We start from the raw sequence: 19,296 nt of genomic DNA, 5'->3' as shown, positions 1-19,296 counted from the left end.
AAGAATAGTTGTGCATGATAGAGAAATTGCCTGGTCTTTCTTCCTGGTTCCTGGGAGATAAACTCTAAAACCATTGAATTTCCTAAGTGATTGAAGTATGTTTGTTATTCATGATTGGCCTCTTAAGCCCCACCTGATGGTTTATGTTAATGGCATGACTCAGAATGGGAGCTGGCCAGCCAGGAAGACCAACCATATGATTAGAGGTTTGGGGTTTTGAGCCACAGGATATCAGCCCGATCTCTTAAGAGAGAAAAGAGGCTGGAGATTGAGTTAAACTACATGGCCAATGTTTCAGTCAATCTGCCTACATAATAAAGCCTCAATAAAAAGTCTGCACACCAAAGCTCAGGTAAGCTTCCCTGGGTGATAATACTCTGCGTATTGTCACACACTGATGTGCCAGTTGGGTACCACATCTCTCAGGGTGAAAGAAGCTTCACTTTTGGGACCCTCCCAGACCTTGTTTGATGCCTCTCTCCCTTTATCACATTCCCATTTGTATTCTTTTGCTATAATAAAGCTGTAATCCTAAGTATTGTGCTTTCTAGCAAATTATCAGTTCTGAGGGGGAGTCTGTGGGGAATCTCCATATTTATAGCCAGCTTATCAGAAGTGATGGCAGCCCTGGGGACCTCCAAACTTGTGGCTGATGACTAAAGTGAGAACTGCCTTGTGGAGAACTTAACTTGAAGTTTGGCCAGACTCTGGGTCAGTTGCTTAAGCATGTATATGAAAAACTTAGACTTATATAAAAGGTAAACTGATAGTAATGTTTGACTTTGCAGTCTTTCTAGAATATGTTAAATGTAATTTGATTATAGACCTTTTTTTAGCAAATTTTCAGAAACATCTTCATTGAGTAATGTTGAAGAAAATAAACATGTTCAACAACTAAGATGTTGAGGTAGAGATATAGGTTAGAATTTTCCAAGTTATCTTATAAAATCCTAATACCAGTGCTTTGTTCTTTGTTTGCATTTAAAGAATCTAATCATCAGAGATGTCAGCAACTCCTGTAGTTCACACTTAATTGTGACAGTTTGGATTTGAGCCCTTTGAAAACTGGAACCATATCTCACATAATTCCATGTAGCACAGGGCCTAGCACATGGTAAGTATTCAATATATACTTCGGCTTAACTTTCTCAGTCAACTAAGAAAAGAACAGGGTTTGATCTTAACAATCAAGGATTGTAGATTTGTTCCCTAGAACTCTACTATACCTATCATTTAATTCAACACTCAATTTTATTGCTTCCCTACACCCCTGGAAATTTTGTGACGGTTTGGAAGTTTATTTTGCTTGCCATGGTGTTTCTAGCGCCCAATATGGTAATTGGAACAGAGTGGATCCTCCATAAATATTGTTTGAATGGATACCCTAGTGTTAAAAGGAGTTTCTCGTTCATAGAATTTATGTTTTCCATAGTGTGAACGTAGGCAAGTAAAATTTATTTGTAGAGAATACAAATGAATATTTCTTTACATTATTTTAAAAGTATAACTAAGTATTTTTGAAAGCAGAGAATAGGCATGCAGTATTTCCCATAAAATAAGCACAAGCAAATGTAATAAATTTTAAGCTGTATTAACCTCTCAGAACAAATAAAGGAAAAAGTCTGTAGATTTTAAAAACAGCCAAAGACATTTCACTGTGACAGCTAATCTTTAATGTTATCCTGTTTGATTTTTCTACCAGCCCATATACGTGTAGTACTTTTTATGTTGCATGTGAATTTTTCAGATTGATTGTTTCTCCTTACCAAAATATCTACAGGGAAAATTTTCCAAGATCAGTTGTCATTCAACTCACAATTTCTCTTTGGTTGCACAGACACTATTTCTGGCTAAAGGATCATCCAGATACCCTGTCCTCTTATATTTACACAGGACTTACCTTTTCTGAGGGTCACCTATGCCAGCTATGACACATTATGGAATACAGCCCTGTTGAAAGACCTAATAAGAATATAATGACCAGTTTGTTTTAAAATACACGAAAGAAAGACAGTAGACAGGGTCTCATGAGAAGTGACATTCTGTAATTACCTCCCCCTATCAAAAGAAAAACAATTCCTAGAAATTAATGAATACCGCAAGAGTCTATTTCCTATCTTAATTCTATCTTAATTGCAAAAGTGGATCAATTTGAAAAAAGACTACACTAGCAAAGCCCCTCTCTTAAGGTTTTGTCCCTCAATTCTCTAGTCATCAAATCAATATATATATAAGCATACCGTGAAACTGTTTTTACCTTCTGAGATGAGGTAGACCAGCTCCACCATCAGTGCCCCCATGAAACAACCAAAACCATTGAACAGTGTCAAACAATTCATAGAGTTTCCTCTGATGGTACCTGGAACAAATCTGTATGATATTACAGAGACTGAGAAGAAAAAAGGTCAGAATTTAGAACATTCTCTTTTAACTTTCATAGATACTCTTCAAATTAGTATTGATCATACCTCAAAGAAAGTTTACCAAAACAGCCAAAATTTCTGTTGGACTTTGTTAAAGTTACTATAGTAAGCTATATATGTTACAATTTACAGATGTCTACAAGGAATAAAAAATGGCAAAATATACTGCTGTAATGGTACAAGGAAAATTTGATTACTGGTGGTTGAGTGTCCCAATCTATTCACCCAAATTTCACCTCAGTTGGAATATTTCTTGTGAATTTTGGATTGAGCTAAGACTTGTACTGGTTAATATCATGGCAATCTATCAATAAGGTCTATGATTCTGTACTTCTATATACATCATTAGGTTCCCTATAGAAATCTTGAATTTATCATAGAAAACTAGCATGGAGGTTAACAGCATGGGCTCTGGAGTTAGATAAGCTTATACTAAAATCTCGGGTCAACTGTTTACTACCTCTGTGATTTTAAGTATGTTACTTAAACTTCCTAAGCCTCAGTGTTCTTCTCTATAAAATGAGAGTAAGACCATTACTCACTTGCTGAGGTGCTGTGACTGTTACTTGCTATAATATATGTAAAGTGCTTATTACAATGCTGAATAAGTTTAGCTATTTTTAACAGTATTAATTTTACCAAATCAAATAGCCCCTAACTACTTGTGTAAGGCACTGTGCAAAGCCCTTTATATGCATTTAAATTATCCCATTTAAGGAGAGACAGTAGCTTAAGCATTGGGTCTCCAAAATGGTTATCTTTTTCCCCCCAAGTCATCGTTGGAGTAATAGTAATGATGGTGGTAAGAGGTTGAAAGAAAATCACGGAGCAAAGTTCTTTTTAATTTTCGCTTAAAAATAAGAAATAAATGAACTAAGTATATATAATTTTGTACATTCCATATCAACATAACTATGTTAAAATATGCATGGCAATCTAAGGGATAAAGCTAAAATATGAAGCTGGAACATGAATACATGGGAGTTTATTGTACTCATCTCTCTTTTGTATATGAGTGGCAAAATATTGTAAGTAAACACATTAAATAGCATGAACAGTTTTAGCTTTGACTGGCTAAATTATTGGATTTTTACTCTTTTGAACTTTGCAAAATTGTCTACAATGAGAGCTAGTAGATAAACACTAAAGCTCTTTTAAAAAAGAGATGTGGTGATAGAAAACTGATATACCGTAAGCACTGAACTTTTAGTTTCCCTCTCTCTAAGAAGAATGAGATTTTATTACCTTCTCCCTTCCCTCTCAGGAAGACTTCACCCCTGGTTTCTCTGTACTTTTAACCCAGTAAAATTCTGCATTTGTCCAGCACTTTTTTTTTTTTTTTTTTTTTTTTGCGGTACGCGGGCCTCTCACTATTGCGGCCTCTCCCGTTGCGGAGCACAGGCTCCGGACGCGCAGGCTCAGCGGCCATGGCTCACGGGCCCAGCCGCTCCGCGCCACGTGGGATCTTCCTGGACCAGGGCATGAACCTGTGTCCCCTGCATCGGCAGGCGGACTCTCAACCCCTGTGCCACCAGGGAAGCCCTGTCCAGCACTTTTAAATGAACTTACTAACACCTAATGTCAATGTATTCATGTTCCTTCCTGTTTTCATTTAACATTTCTGTTTTGCTTTCTGTGTGTTCTCCACATGTTTTTATTTATCATTTGATAAACATTTAAAGGAGTCTCTGTGCTCCAGATGTGCTGAGTTCTGGGGCCGAGGGTGGGAATAAAGCATCAGTACATCTTTCCTGGATTTTAAACCCTGGGAGGGCAGAAAGCAGAGATATGCACAATACTACGGGCGGTGCTAACTGGTCACTTAATACCACACATAGTTACTGGAGATGAAGGTAATGATGGTGAGAAATAAAATACTGTGAAGAAGGGCTTCAAATATCGGCAACAGGAGGCCGTGGGTACCAGAGCTCTCTTGTGCAGTGCAAACCACAGCAGGAGCCTGAGGCCAAGCTCGCAAGCTTTGTTCAGGAAGATCCAAGGGAGAGTACGAGGAAAATGCTGAAGAGGCTTTGGGAAGAAATGATTCATGGTTATAAAAAGGATGTGGCTTATGAACTTTCCTCTTTATAAATATGAGGAGACAAACCATGGGCAGAAAGACGAAGTAGGCCGATTTCTTTCACTGAGAAAAAGCAGAAACTCTACAAGCCCATTATTACTTTGCTAGTTAATTATTAATCCTGTGCTTTTCTCTTGCTAGAACTTCTGGTGCGGTCTATAATTCATGAGCACACTTTGCCAGCTCTCTGCCTGCTGGTGAATCTCTCTTTGATGTCATTTTCATCGTTTTGAAAGCCTCCGGTTCCCTTTTATAGGACTTAGCACTTGAAGTCCTCCGATCTCCAATTCCAGGCGTCTACTTGCATGTTCCGATCTTTTTCAACTTTGGTGAGCACCAGATTGATATTTTAGGCTCCATGATACTTCTTTTGGCATGTTGTAGTATAGATATGATCAACAAGTCTGCCACTATTCTAAAATTCTCATTTTACTGTGAAGACACTGTAGAAAATATTCAGTGTACGGGAAAGCTGGTCTTCTTGCCAAAGAGAGCTGAAATGTGTCTCCAGGTGGAGGGTGGTTAGTGTTTTGCAAAGATGCCCCATCACAGCATATGCGGAATCTACAAACTCTAGGGCCAGAACTGCCTTCCTGACGCACCTGGTGCTAGGAACTCTTTGCTGGAAATTTCTTTTACTCCAGTTGTTCTTAAACAGTTAAAATGTGTTTATTGCATTTGGTGAGGGGTTATTTTGAACATGTGGAGAAGCACCACAGAACTAGAAAATGGAACTTTATACTATTTCCATTTTCAGGTCATTTTTCCTTCCTCATCCCTAAAAAGCTTCAGCTTTGAATCTCATGTTACCCAATTATATCACCTAATATTTCTCTTTTGTGCTGTCAGCCACCAATCGCTAAGACATTTTCCTCTATTTTTCAAAGTCATCAGCTCCCCTCTAATGGTCACACTCTTCAGTTCCACTTCTGCCTTAATCCTCGGCAATTTTAACACACACATACATATAGATCATCCTCCCAACCTTCCATCCTGCCATCTCTTGGTTTCCCGGCTCCTGACCTCCTTTCCAATGTCCTTGTCCTCCACTTGACATCAGCCACTCACACCCATGGTCACGCCCTGAATCTTGCACCCCAGACCAGGGTTGTTGAACTACAGTCAGGTAAGGTCCAGCCTGCCACCTATTTATAAATAAAGCTTTATTGGAACAGAGCCACACGCATTCACTTTATATTGTCTCTGATTGCTTATACACCACAATGACAGAGTTGAGTAGTTGTAACAGAGAGTAGAGTGTAAAACCTAACCATTTACTCTCTGACACTTTTAAGAAAATGTTTGCCAACCCATGCCCTAGAGTAATAATTGTCACCACTCCATAATCTCAACTTTGTGCCTTCCCCTCTGACTACCACCTTCCATCTTCCCAGCTTACTCTTGACTACTCAACCACCAGAATGCTTGTCCTCCTTCAGGGCCTCCACTCCATTACTCCTTTTATTATTTTCACCTCTTTCATGCCCTTCATGTTCTCACTACTCTTTTTACTCAAGTTAAGTTCCACTGGCTGATTTAAGTTCAACTGTCAGAGTCATATTCTTCCACATTCCCTCATTTCTTTGCCTGTCTCTTGCTTTCTGGAAATTGATTGGCAAAACAATTCTTTATCTGCTATCTCTGCTCCTATATCCATGCAGTCTAATGTGGCTGGAGAAAACCTTATAACCCCGTTGACCAACCCATTTTAAATTCCTGCCCACAAACCTCAAATGGCCTCCTTATGCTCCGTGGTAACTTCTATATCATCTCCCTGGTTCCTTCACTCCCCATTGTTCTAGACAACGACTACACGCCTTTCCCCTCTCTTCCAACCCTCAAGATGTCCTCCTTCATCCTCAGCTCATGGCTTGGCATCCTACTTCACCTAAGATATCAAATAGCTGGAAGAGAATTTCCATAGAATCTCCACACCATGAGTTTCTGCATCTACACACTCTGACTTCCAAACTGTCCCCATTGATGAACTATGCTTGCTACTGTGTAAGCCAAATTCTCAACTTGTATTTTCCTGACACCATCAACTTTCCCTCTCTGTTGAATCATTCCCACCAGAATAATCTGTGATGCCATCATTTTTCTTCCTTAAAAGCAATACAAATAAAAAACCCTTTCTTAACCCCATTCCTTGTCAGCTACTGTTTCATTCCCCTGTTTCCCTTTGTAGCAAAGTTTTTCAAATGAATCGTCTCCAATTCTTCTTGTCCCGTTATCCCTTAAACTTATTCTGGTCAGGCTTTTGAACGTTCCCATTCTGGGCATACAAAAAACTCTTGCCAAAATCACCCATAGCCCATAGATTGTTTAATTCAATAGTCAATTCTCAGTCCTCAGCTTGTTTGATCCATCAGCATTTGACACAGTTGATCATTCCCTCCTCCTGGATACCTTTTCTTCATTTGACTTTTAAGATGTTGCATTCTTGGTTTTCTTCTTTTCTCAGGTTCTTTTCTATCTCCTTTGCAAATTTCTCATCTCCTGAATGTCTTCATAATGGAGTGCCTCAGGGCTCTCAGTTCTTGAATCCTCTTCTCTGTCTACACCGACTTCCTATGTACCCTGACTCCCTTGGTCATCTCAACTAGTCCCATTACTTTAAATACCACTGAAATGCTTATGACTGTCAAATTGCATCTGTCCCCTACTTCAGTACCAAATCATAGGCTTGGATATCCAATGCCCTTTTTGATATCTCTGTTTGACAGCTCATCCTCAACATGTCCAACATGAAACTCATGATCTTCTCCTCAAGGCTTGCTGCACCGGTAGCCTGTTATCTCTCTATAGATGTCAACTCCATCCTTCCAATTGCTCAGGTCAACAACTTTGATGTCATCGCTAACTCCCCTCTTTCACTCTAGTGGTCTGTCTTCAAATATGACTAAACTTTGACTATTTCTCACTACCTATACTGCTTCTTCCTGTTCTGAGACACTCATTTGTCTTCCTTAGATTATTACCTCCATGTATCTATCCTTCTCCTCACTATAGTATATTCTCTACAGCAGAGAGAGGGTTTTTCTTTTTTTTTAAGTGTGAGTAATATCATGTCATTCCTTTTCCCATGTCACTCAGAGCCCAAGTTGTAGTCTTTTTTTTTTTTTTTTTTTTGCGGTACGCGGGCCTCTCACTGATGTGGCCTCTCCCCCCGCGGAGCACAGGCTCCGGACGCGCAGGCTCAGCGGCCATGGCTCACGGGCCCAGCCGCTCCGCGGCATGTGGGATCCTCCCGGACCCGGGCACGAACCCGTTTCCCCTGCATCGGCAGGCGGACTCTCAACCACTGCACCACCAGGGAAGCCCCAAGTTGTAGTCTTTACAATGGCCACTTTGACTCATCTCTTACCAGTTTCTCTCTTCCTCACTCCTCCAACTGCATGAGACCCCTTGCACTTTCTTGCCAGACACACCTCCCATCTTTGCAGTTACTGACTGCTTTTCCAGCAATGATATTCTTTACATATATCCATGTGGATGACTCCCTCAACTCTTTCAAGTCTCTGCTCAAATGTCACCTCTCACTGGGGTCTATCCTGACCAATCTCTTAATGCTGCAACCTGTTCTCTCCCTACTTGGCATTTATGATTCCCCTTATCCTTTTCTATCTTTTCTTCTTTAGCACTCATCAACTTCTAACATGCTCTGTGATGTATTTATTACATTTATTGTGTATTACCTTTCTCCCCTTGGTAGAATATAAGTCCTACAATGGCAGAAATATTTTCTTTCTTTTTTTTAAGCTGATGTGTCTTAAGTTCCCAGAGCAGTGTCAGGCATATTGTAGACACCCACACAGTATTATTTGAATAAACAAAAACAAGTTATGAGATAGCTGGGGTATACACTGCCATGATTAAGACATAATTTGAAGTGTTTTTTTTTTTTTCTTCCGGATCATCTTCAATGTCCACCATGACTCAGCGGGGTAAAAAATGTCCACTGAAATTTCGGAAGTGATCCACTGTGCTTGCTTTCTCAGTGCTAACAACGTAGGACACTGTCAGTAATTTGAATAGTATATTTTTATTATACTCAAATAGAAATGCTATAGAGTTCATGCATTCATTAGTTTATTCAATCTAGTATATAAACTATACTTATTTATCACCTACCATATATGTGTACTTTTCAGAACACAGAAGAATACAGAGATGAAAAAGAAAGATCAGAAAATGTACTTCAAGACTGTACATTCTCATGGTGAGAGGCAGGCAATAAACATACACTTATAAATAAGAAAATTTTTGATTCTCACAAGTGTTATTTTAAAAAAAGTGGAACAGGGTAATGGACTGGAAGATGATGGGATGACCAGGGAATCCTCTCTGATGAGATGATCTTTGAGAAAACTCAATAATGAGGAGAAGCCAGCTGCTTGAAGAGGAAAGAAAAGAGATTCTAGACAGAAGTTCAAAGGCCTTGGGGCAAAAATAAGTTTGACACCTTAGAAACAAAGAATGAAGATCATCAAATTTCTAGTGAAGCGATCAGGGGAAAGAATGTTATAGAATGTGGTTGGAGCAGTACACGGAGGCTGAATCATGTGGAGTCTTACTCACCATTTAAGGAATTTATCTCCAAATCCCTATTGTGGAATTTTAAGCAGGGGAACGACAGGACTGATGTTTTAGAAAGAGCAGGATAGCTGTTAAGAGAATGGGCTCAGGCAGGAGAGGAAGCAGGGAGACAAGTTAGGAGGCTCAGAAAGAATTGGGATTAGAGGACTTCCCTGGCGGTCCAGTGGTTAAGACCCCATGCTCCCAATGCAGGGGGCAAGGGTTCAATCCCTGGTTGGGAAAGAACTTGCATGCCTTGTAGCATGGCCAAAAAAAAAAAAAAAAAGGAATTGGGATTAGAGACCAGGTGGATAGCAAAGGACATAGTGAGACAGAGCCAGATTTAGTTGTCATTTTTTCATTTTAAAAAATTTTATTTTTAGTGAAGTACAGTTGATTTACAATGTTGTATTAATTTCTGCCATACAGCAAAGTTTATTCAGTTATACATATAAAGACACTTCTTAATGGTTTTTTTTCCATTATGGTTTATCTCAGGATATTGAATATAGTTGCCTGTGCTATATAGTAGGACCTTGTTGTTTATGCATCCTATATGTAATAATTTGCATCTGCTAACCCCAAACTTCCAGTCCTTCCCTCCCCCACCCCCTCCCCTCTGGCAACCACAGATCTGTTCTCTAGGTCTCTGAGTCTGTTTGTGTTTCATAGATCAATTCATTTGGAGACAGGGCCAGATTTAGATTATATTTCAGAGTAAAGACAAAGACTTGCTGTTGGATTGGAGGTGAGAAGTAAGGAGAAAAAAGGGACCTAAAACGACTGGTGAGAAAGACACGATTCTGCCCACACTGCCAGGTCTCCTGATGCTCACATTGTGGTAGGTGTGGTAGAAAGAGTTATGAGCCGTACATCTGTGCTTGAGCCCTGAGTCTTGGACTATTAATTTATGTGAAAGATAGTAACAAAAATAACAGCATACATTACTGCTGCTAATACTGAGTGCTGTCTATATATTCGACACTCTGCTTTTTTCCTTTACGTGAAATATTTCACTTAGTCCTTACAATATCCCTTCCCCATTTTATAGATGATGAGAAAGGCTCAGAAATGCAGAATAATTTTGCCAAGGTCACGCAACCAGTCAGTGGCTGAAGTGGGTTTGAATTCAGATCTGCCTGACTTTAAGACCATAGATATTAACAGCTGTGCTGTACTGCCTTCCAGAAGAGTGATTCTTGATTTTACAGTTCAAAACACCCTTTCACATTTTATGTCATTTAATTCTCAAGAAGTAGGCTTCATTCCCATTGACTGTTACACTGATGCTGTGATATAAGGAAGGATTATAATTATTTCCATTTTAAAGATCTAAAAGGTGAAGCTTAGTGGTTAAATGAATTTTTAAGGTCACACATGTAGTAAGTGACAAAGCTGTAAATCAAAACAAAGTTTCTGGTCCCTACCCCATGAGCTCTATAGAGGATAAGTCAGTTGACTTAGTTTGACCTCAGTTTCCAGATGGGTAAATCAGGGATGGGTGGACTAAATGATTTATACTACATGATCTGCCTTTTTAAGTCTATGTGTGTAAGTGCCTCTCTGGCTTTTGTGTGTTGAACCACAATTGCTTAGCTGGCTGGGCATTTCCTGACTGTATTCACTCATCACCTTCATACATTACCTTTCTTCACATCTAACCTATAAAATTCTGGCTGACTACGTCCAACAATTTTCTGGAAACATCAAGGAAGTCACAAATATTTGTGTGGTGGCGTTCTTTTATACTTCTGTTGTATTCCTTGTAGTGTTAAACAGTGATAGCCACATTTTAGAATCTCATAAAACCTTTTATTTCATGTGGAATGAAATGATTTAAAATTATAAAAAAGAAGTCTAACATATATATGACTGTAATGACACAATTTTATTTTGACTTTTTTCAAAGAACTGCTTCAGCATCATATATATGTATGTGTATGTGTGCATGTATATATATAAAAAATATATATTTCTTTAAGGAATTTAAGAATAACTGAAGATAATAGAATCGTTGAAGATTTTAAACAAGGGAAATGGTAGAATTGTCATTTAGGATAATTACTCAAAAGGTTGTGAATTGAGTAGCTAGAACAGGAGAGATGTTAAAGGTAGGAAGAGTTAGGAAGTTATAAAAATAATCTTGGTAAAGTATAATTGGTGCTTGAGTTACAATCAGGATTCCCCATACAGGGAACAATAAGGAAAATAGAAATATAGGATGCAATAGATCACACTGATAAATACACACACACTCTCACACAAATACACACACACACATTTCTGTGCAAGAAGTCACAGAAATATTTTGATGAATTTTAAAGTGGCTAGTTTAATTAATATCAGCCATCTAGATATGCCAGAAAACGCTTGATTTTTAATAAAGTTACTTTGAACCTGTCTTATGAAACACTAGTGATCCCACTTAATTTAGTGTAATTTAATTTAAAGACATTGAGTTGTCTGGAAAATTGACTCAAATTTTCATTGCTTTGCATACTTATATACTCTGAAAGTACATTAGAAATGTCATTCTTGGAGGGAGTATATATGTGAGTTTATCTATGAATGAGAGGGAGCGGGGTGGGAACAGGGAAGGGAGAAGAAGAGAGTTTGCATCTGCATATGTCAGTGGTGTCTTCTAGATTTTAGCAAAGTTTTTTCCTCCTGTCGTGTATCTGACCAAATGATCACTGCCTTTAACCAAGTTAGTAAATCTTATGTTCCATTCTATCTATATTCAGGTAGAATTAATGATAGTTTGTATGTATTAAAGAAGGAAGAGTAATTATACATTTTTTAAAAATGAGGGTGATGCATAGGCTTGTTATGAAGCATTGTGGGAAATCTCCAGGGTGGGACTAGATCTCCAGCTGCTTGAGGTGATGTGTTCTGTGTGAAGACTCAGTATGTTCTAACAGGTGGTGAAAAAATTGTTACTCACAGGCTGGGTTGACCAGAGTTTCAGCCACTCCAAGTAAAATGTATTGAAGAACCAGGTGGAAACAGGGCATGGAGGAAATGGTGGCAACTTTGCCTGAAAGGACTGCTCGACTGGATGGAAGTGCTTTCTGTGTATTTCAAAGAAGGCAGCTACCATCACAGACAATGCAGCAGAAAGATTGCCAGCAACTGAAGAAAAAGTGAAAAAGAAAAAAAAATTTTAAAGAGCCTCCAAATCAGTGTAATAGGCTATAGCATTTCTTACACATGGACAGTAGAGGATGTATCCTCAACATCTGTTGTCTTTGCTGATGTTCCGAGGATATCCAGATGCCAGCTAACTGTGTTGTGTGATTTTCCTGTGCTCAGGCTCTGGTCTCTCAGAAATGGCTACATTAGTTCCCTATTTCCTGACTTACTGGTTACATGGCCTCAGTTATTTAACCTCATTATCTCTTTCCTCAGCTCTAAGATGGGGTTAAAGACACTTACTTTGTAGGATGGCTATGAGATTTAAAGACAATGTACAGTTATTATTGTAACGGTTCCTGGTAGCAATTAGTAGCAATTATTATTGAAGCGAAAGCAATGGTTTTGAACTTTTATCCTCAGATAAGTTATATTATTCTGATAACTTTTTTAGATATATCTGAATCAAAAATGATTTGGGAAAATTTTAAATAAAATGATCTCTTTATAAGATTTTAATTATTATTGAAAAACAGTTTTGAAATAACCTGTAAGCATCATCAGTCCTCAGTTTTCTGACATTTCTCTAATCTTTTCAGAAAAAGTAAAGCAGCTATTACAGAATTAAAGACTAGAAACTTTGGCTTAGGAAAAAAATATTAAAGGTGAATTAACTGGGAAACAGATATAAATGGAAGCAATTATTCAGATAGTGGTTCATCTTTTCTCTTTTACTTTTAAGGAATTATCTAGGAATTTTTGGTTGAAAATGAGTAGAGATTTTGTTACAATTTTGGTACAGTTTATATCTACTGCAACCATTCCATTTCTCAATTTATCATTCCTATTACTGGACTTAATCCCATTGTTAGAGCAGAGGCAAACTTTAGCTTGATGGAATTTACTTGAAATTTAGAGATAGTCACCTTTTGCTAACTTGCATAAAAGTTCAGATAAGGCAAAGCTTTCAATTCAGAAAAATCAATCTAATGTTTAAATAGCTTAGTGTTTGTTTTGGTTGATAGAGAAACTGGTAGGTAAATTTTTTGATTGTATCGTAGCATTTAAATGTATCCATAAAATCTGCTCTTTACTGAGACCTCAAGAAATAGAAGGTGTAAAAAGGGAGGAAATCTGAATAACAGAAAATTTGAGGAATTTTAAAATTTATTATTACTTTAAATTAGGTTCCACGAAGGCCCATTCATTAATGAAGTAGAGATTTTGGTTCTGTTAACAGTTCATATTTAAAAAAGGAATTTTAATATTATCTACCTTTAAGATAAAATTCATCACAGGATTTATCTAGATTACTTGGCACATTAAGACTCACCAGAAAGAGACCTGAAATGTCAATTCAATTTAATATTTACTCTGTTACCGCTATATGTAAAGCAGTTTGCTAGGGCAGTTGGGGCCAGGTTTGGCCCATGAGTGTAGTGGTTGGCCAAACCTTGGTTTAGTCTTCAGGTTTTATGGCTTACTGATGAATTTTAGCTCTGACTTGATGCGGAATTGTGGCGTTTTTACCTGGGCCTCTGTTTCCTGTACATAGGCGTGAAATGTGAGAGAGAAGTCTCTTGGCCTCTTTCTCTGTCCTTGAAACTCAAAGTATAGTCCCTGATCAACAGCTTAGGGATCACCTGGAAGCTTGCTAGACATACAGAATCTCAAGCTTCATCCTAGAAGGACTGAATCAGATCTGCATTCAACAAGATCCAAGAAGACTTCTACACACATTAAACTTCTCTAGCATAGAGCACTCTGAGACCTGGTCTAGGAAAACCCAATGAAAGATAGTTCTCCAATTTCAAGCAAAGCACAAATATTTAACTCATTTACCTAGATATTTTAGGGCAAAGTGTATTTTACCTGAAGCATCTAGGTAACTACATTTGCTTTTTATTTGCTGCTGCACTCTGGTGCAAGTGAAAAATGGCTTTTTAAAAATTCATAACAAAGTTGGATTCCAACCTAAATTTAATCTGCTCCATTTTTATTCCTAACTTCTATTAGATCATAACTCGTCCAAAGCAGAGTGCAGTTTATCAGAATGTACACATTTTACACCTCTAGCAGATCTGTATTTACAAGATAAAGCACATGGTTCCAAAGGAGATATTATATTCAGATAAATAATGTATGTTTTAATATTGGCTGTGTGATTGTAGACAGGTCTATAAAAGTCTTAAAGCTCTTATAGTTTGTTCTATTATCCCACCATGTAATAATTTTCCAAACTAGACCACAATGAAATTTTTAAAAGTCAGAATTTATTCAAACATTTCGGTTGTACTTGCCATTTCCTATTGAAGCAGAATCTAATACTACAATATAGATACGTTAAGATTCTTCCATTATTGGTTAAATTTACCTCACTGAGAAAACTATGGGTTTTTTATGTGTAGTTTGATGTATGAGTCTCTGATGTGTAACACAACAGTAAGTATGGAATTCTACTGAGTCCTTGAGAAATTGCCCTTGGATCCATGATTTTGGAAAATTCTGAGAATATGAAATTAGCTAATGTAAGAATATACTGGTGTCCATAAAACAGTCTTATAGAGACAGCTGTGATTTTATCATCATACATGTCTGCTGCCTTTGTGGAAGATCCTTCTCACCCACTATTAGAATGGCATGTGTTTTTTGCTTTATTGTTTCTCCTACTAGTGGTATGTTGCTGTATTTGAATTGAGCTATCCATATTCTGTCTTTCGTTTCTCTTTAGACCACTGGGAACTCATTTCAGGAGATTCGGCTTCAGTTTGTGTTTAAACTTCTGAATCTGGAACAGGTAACTCATTTACATGGAGATCAGTTATACAAGTGTATCTGTAAGGCATAAATGATTGCTTCAGATGGTTTACTAGATGGTCGCCTCAAATTTAATTCCAGTGTTCATGTCAACTTTAAAAGTAAGAACCTGAGAACATTAACGTGCTTTCATTAAACAAGTGAACAACCGAATGAACGAGTTATTCAGGCTAGATATTTGCATGTTACTTCTTTTAGTGTTTATACACTTCCTCTTGCCAGGTATTTTGCGATGGGTATGCACTGTGATGTTTCTTGGGAAAATGTCACAGTTCTAAAAACTATAATAGAGAAAAAGTAGTTTTGATGAAATAATCCTACTTTCAATGAAGGTGATTGGATCTCTGACTTGGTTTTTAATTTATCAAGCATTTTGATTCCAACCAAAAAGAAATTTTATATCGCTGCCAATTATTAGGACTAGTAGAAGTTAATGGTTATACAAGAAGGAACCAACACCTTGGCTGTACCTATATCATAAAAGACTTTAAGTTAGAATTTGAATTTTCAACTTTTATTTTAAAGAGGAAGGTCTGGCAGATATTTGAATATACTTCATCTGCATTTCAATATCAATGCTACTTAAAAGCCCAGATAATTGCTACCTGCTGTGTTGTACACGTCTGCTTTGTATGAGGCTTAATAACAATCTTAATTAGGCTAATCTTAGATTAATACTTGTGTGTGTCAGCACTAGCTACTAAACGCCACATACTGCAGGGCTTTAGTTAATGGTAAGGAAAGGAAATACTCATGGTGTAAACATTTTTGAACTGAAAAAGGCTAAAACAAAGGATATCCAACGATGACAGAGGATAAATCACAATATCACTGATTCTAGATTTTTAGTGTACTAAGACTGACTTTTAAACAGACAAATCTGTCACATGTAACATTAGGAAAATACAGTCTTGATGAAACACTCTGAGCGTATCAAACCTTTGCCTTTCACAGTTCTGGAAGGTTTGGAGATTTTTTTATTGTTGGTACTTTGGTACACTTGTTGTTTTCTTTAGCTGATGAACTCAAGAATGTCCTGTCTTGAATAAGAAACTCCTCTTTCGTTGCACTGTTTATGAGCTAGATGAAGGAAAGTGAGCTCATTTTTTTCCCTTTATTAAATTTCTAGTTTGACCAACTGAATGAGATTTCTCTATCCCTCACTCTTGGCCGGGGCTGTGATTATCCATGTCAAACACTAGGCATCGTCATTGTCTATACCATCTGCCTCCTTAAACATGATGGGGAATGACTGAATGTGAAAGGGAGTGGGGGACTCCAGGAGCAACTACTCATTGTGATGACAAAATTTTTCATTCACTTCATAGCCTTAATTGGAAATCGCAGTCAGGATTCCAAATTAACACTGATAACTTCTATAATCTAAGAACCATGTATGGCTGGTAAGTGGAATAATGATGATGATGATGATGATGATGATGCAATGGGCTTAGAATTAGAAGGTCTGAATTCAAATAAGACATTATCTTTGAGACCCTTGACCTAGTAAATGATGAATTATCATGAAGTTAAGTGGGGTATGTATATGAAGGTGCCTAGGTTCCAATTAGGAATTCATAAATATTTGTATGTTCATAATTTATATACTTATATACTTCACTCACATTTTCAAGGCACTTGGGTTCAAAGTGAAAGTAAATTTTAATGTTAGATTAATTCAGTTATGTAAATTACTATCAAAAATACCCTAGGTTTATGTTTATATGTCCTGATAAAACTTATTCATCTTCCATAATCACAAGCAGAATATGGAAAACTTAAGCAAACATTTAGTTAAAAAGATGCATACCTCTTTATATTCCCATAGCAAAATGTTATGCAAATAAGTGAACAAGTATGTAAATGAACAAATGAATGGAGTCTGGCTTAGAAACAACTGAATTCAGTATTCTGTATGCAGGAGAATATAGCTCAGTTTTTTTAGATGAATCTAGTTTCTTTCTTTTTCCTGCCCAATAAGTCTGTTACCACTCTTCATAGGGAATATTTAGTTCATTAACATCAAACAATATGTTAGATAACTCTGTCTAACTTTCCTCTATCCAGAAAAGCACACACACTTCTTTAAGAATAAACATGATTTCAAATATGCAAGAGTGGAGAATTGTCCAAGAGAAAGTTGCTCATATTTCAAGTGAATTTAAGATTTCTTATTCTCAGGATTTTTTTTTTTTTTTTTTTTTTGGTTGCACGGCATGGCTTTTGGGATCTTAGTTCTCCAACCAGGGATTGAACCTGAGCCCTCACCTGGTCAGCAGTGAAAGTGTGGAGTCCTAACCACTGAACTGCCAGGGAATTCCCAGGAAGGATTTTTTTTTTTTTTTTTTTGGCGGTACGCAGGCCTCTCACTGTTGTGGCCTCTCCCCCCGCGGAGCACAGGCTCCGGACGCGCAGGCTCAGCGGCCATGGCTCACGGGCCCAGCCGCTCCGCGGCATGTGGGATCTTCCCGGACCGGGGCACGAACCCGTGTCCCCTGCATCAGCAGGCGGACTCTCAACCACTGCGCCACCAGGGAAGGCCCCAGGAAGGATTTTTAAAGTAGTTCTTTCAGTCATGTTGTATACCATATTTCTCTAAAGTAGCCCAATTAAAAAAATTTTTTAGTACTAAAACATAATTTGGAAGCATAGACTCAATTTTCATGATTCTGTACAGGACTGCCAAAGTGTCTGGTATTTTGCAATGTAAATTTACCCCCATTTTCTTCTGCATTCAGTATATTAATAGTACACTTGCTGTGGGTAGGTACGATGTCTTTTCTTTTGTATCCTCAAATAGTGTCGGGCATTCACTAATACTGATTTGGATTTCACTGGCAGACAAAAAAAACACTTTTTAAGATTTAAGGACTGTCAAAACCTATTAAGATTTATAGTTTGCCTAAACCTATGGCAATAAATAATGTCAGGGTTACTGGCTTATGGAATAAATCAAAACAGAATATGCACTAAAGACCTCTACAGTTGAAGATAAAATAAACTAGGGAGAGTTTAGTCACTTGAGTTCTTTCCAAAAACAAATCTACTTTGTGATGTGATCTTGTTGATGGCTTTGGTAAATAGGAAGCACATACCCTAAAATGTAATTTATAAACAGAGGAACAGCAAAATATATAATAATGGGTTACTAGAAGACTGCTTGGTCTTCACAGATCTCTACAAAGGAGGAATTAAGAATAACAACTGGTTAACCAAGAGAAAAGAATCAGTTGCTTAACCTTGGCTATTTCAATGAAGTTATTTCTCAAGTAGATGATAAGACATAAAGTTGCCATTGCATGCTATTTCTTTTTTTTTTTTTCGGTACGTGGTCCTCTCACTGTTGTGGCCTCTCCTGTTGCGGAGCACAGGCTCTGGACGCTCAGGCTCAGCGGCCATGGCTCACGGGCCCAGCCGTTCCGCGGCATGTGGGATCTTCCCGGACCAGGGCACGAACCTGTGTCCCCTGCATCGGCAGGCGGACTCTCAACCACTGCGCCACCAGGGAAGACCCATGCTATTTCTTAAGCGTTTCAAACTCCCTTTGTTTTGTGTTTATACTCACCAAACAATGAGACCTGCCCCTTGCAAATGATGACTCAATATTAGTTAACATTTATAGAGTTTTCACTCTGTGTCCCAATTGGGCTCCAGGTACTGGTGTCACCCTGAATGACTTCAAAAGTCTTACAGAACAAAGGGACCCAAAATTTATCTCAGGCATGCCCCTCAATAAAAAAAAAATAAGTGAACTAGAAGACAAGAAAGGTTAAGTGGCTTTTCCAATTCACTCAGGAGCAGCTCAGTACAGAGCAGGGGCTGAGACCTCCATTTCTGGTCGTTAGATTGAGCCTGGTTTTCCTGTACCATCGTTTGTCATCTTGTTCCACGGCAGCACCTGAGGGACCACAGCGAGGCAGAGGAGAGTGTGACCAGAATGCTCCTCCTCTCCCATTTCATTGGCAGAAATTTTATTTTACAGTCTATTGATTGTGTTCTGAGTAAGAAGTCCTACATTTCTTTTCACTTTAAAAAATGGGAGTAGACCAAAGAATCCGCCTGCCAATGCAGGGGACACGGGTTTGATCCCTGTTCCAGGAAGATCCCGCGTGCTGCGGAGCAACTAAGCCCATGTGCCACAACTACTGAGGCCCGCGCTCCTAGAGCCCGTGCTCCACAACAAGAGAAGCCACCGCAATGAGAAGCCCGTGTACAGCAACGAAGAGTAGCCCCCGCTCGCTGCAACTAGAGAAAGCCCACGCGCAG

General features: G+C 38.2%; 2 protein-coding genes across 9 annotated transcripts in view; one reads left to right on the top strand and one right to left on the bottom strand.

Annotated features, from left to right (window-relative positions):
- Positions 1-19,296, bottom strand: part of SLC15A5 (solute carrier family 15 member 5) — a gene marked incomplete at both ends in the record, with an annotated part of 90,257 nt that overhangs the window by 26,124 nt on the left and 44,837 nt on the right. Inside the window, 3 exon segments of the mRNA XM_079936974.1 lie at positions 2,258-2,389; positions 12,026-12,127; positions 12,130-12,213. Coding sequence (XP_079793100.1) covers positions 2,258-2,389; positions 12,026-12,127; positions 12,130-12,213 — 318 coding nt within the window.
- Positions 1-19,296, top strand: part of DERA (deoxyribose-phosphate aldolase) — a 358,282-nt gene that overhangs the window by 304,102 nt on the left and 34,884 nt on the right. For 5 of the 8 annotated variants that reach the window (XR_013830502.1, XR_013830503.1, XR_013830504.1 and 2 more), the window contains 2 exons: positions 988-1,114; positions 14,945-15,010. The gene's annotated coding sequence lies outside the window, so the exon portion shown is untranslated. Of the gene's footprint in view, positions 1-987; positions 1,115-4,644; positions 4,797-14,944; positions 15,012-19,296 lie in introns of those variants that run through there. The other 3 variants (XR_013830508.1, XR_013830501.1, XR_013830507.1) reach the window with 3 other exon arrangements.

This window comes from Stenella coeruleoalba (genome assembly GCF_951394435.1).
Source record: "Stenella coeruleoalba genome assembly, chromosome: 11".
Classification (NCBI taxonomy): domain Eukaryota; kingdom Metazoa; phylum Chordata; class Mammalia; order Artiodactyla; family Delphinidae; genus Stenella; species Stenella coeruleoalba.
This window is presented reverse-complemented; position numbering and strand designations above follow the sequence as displayed.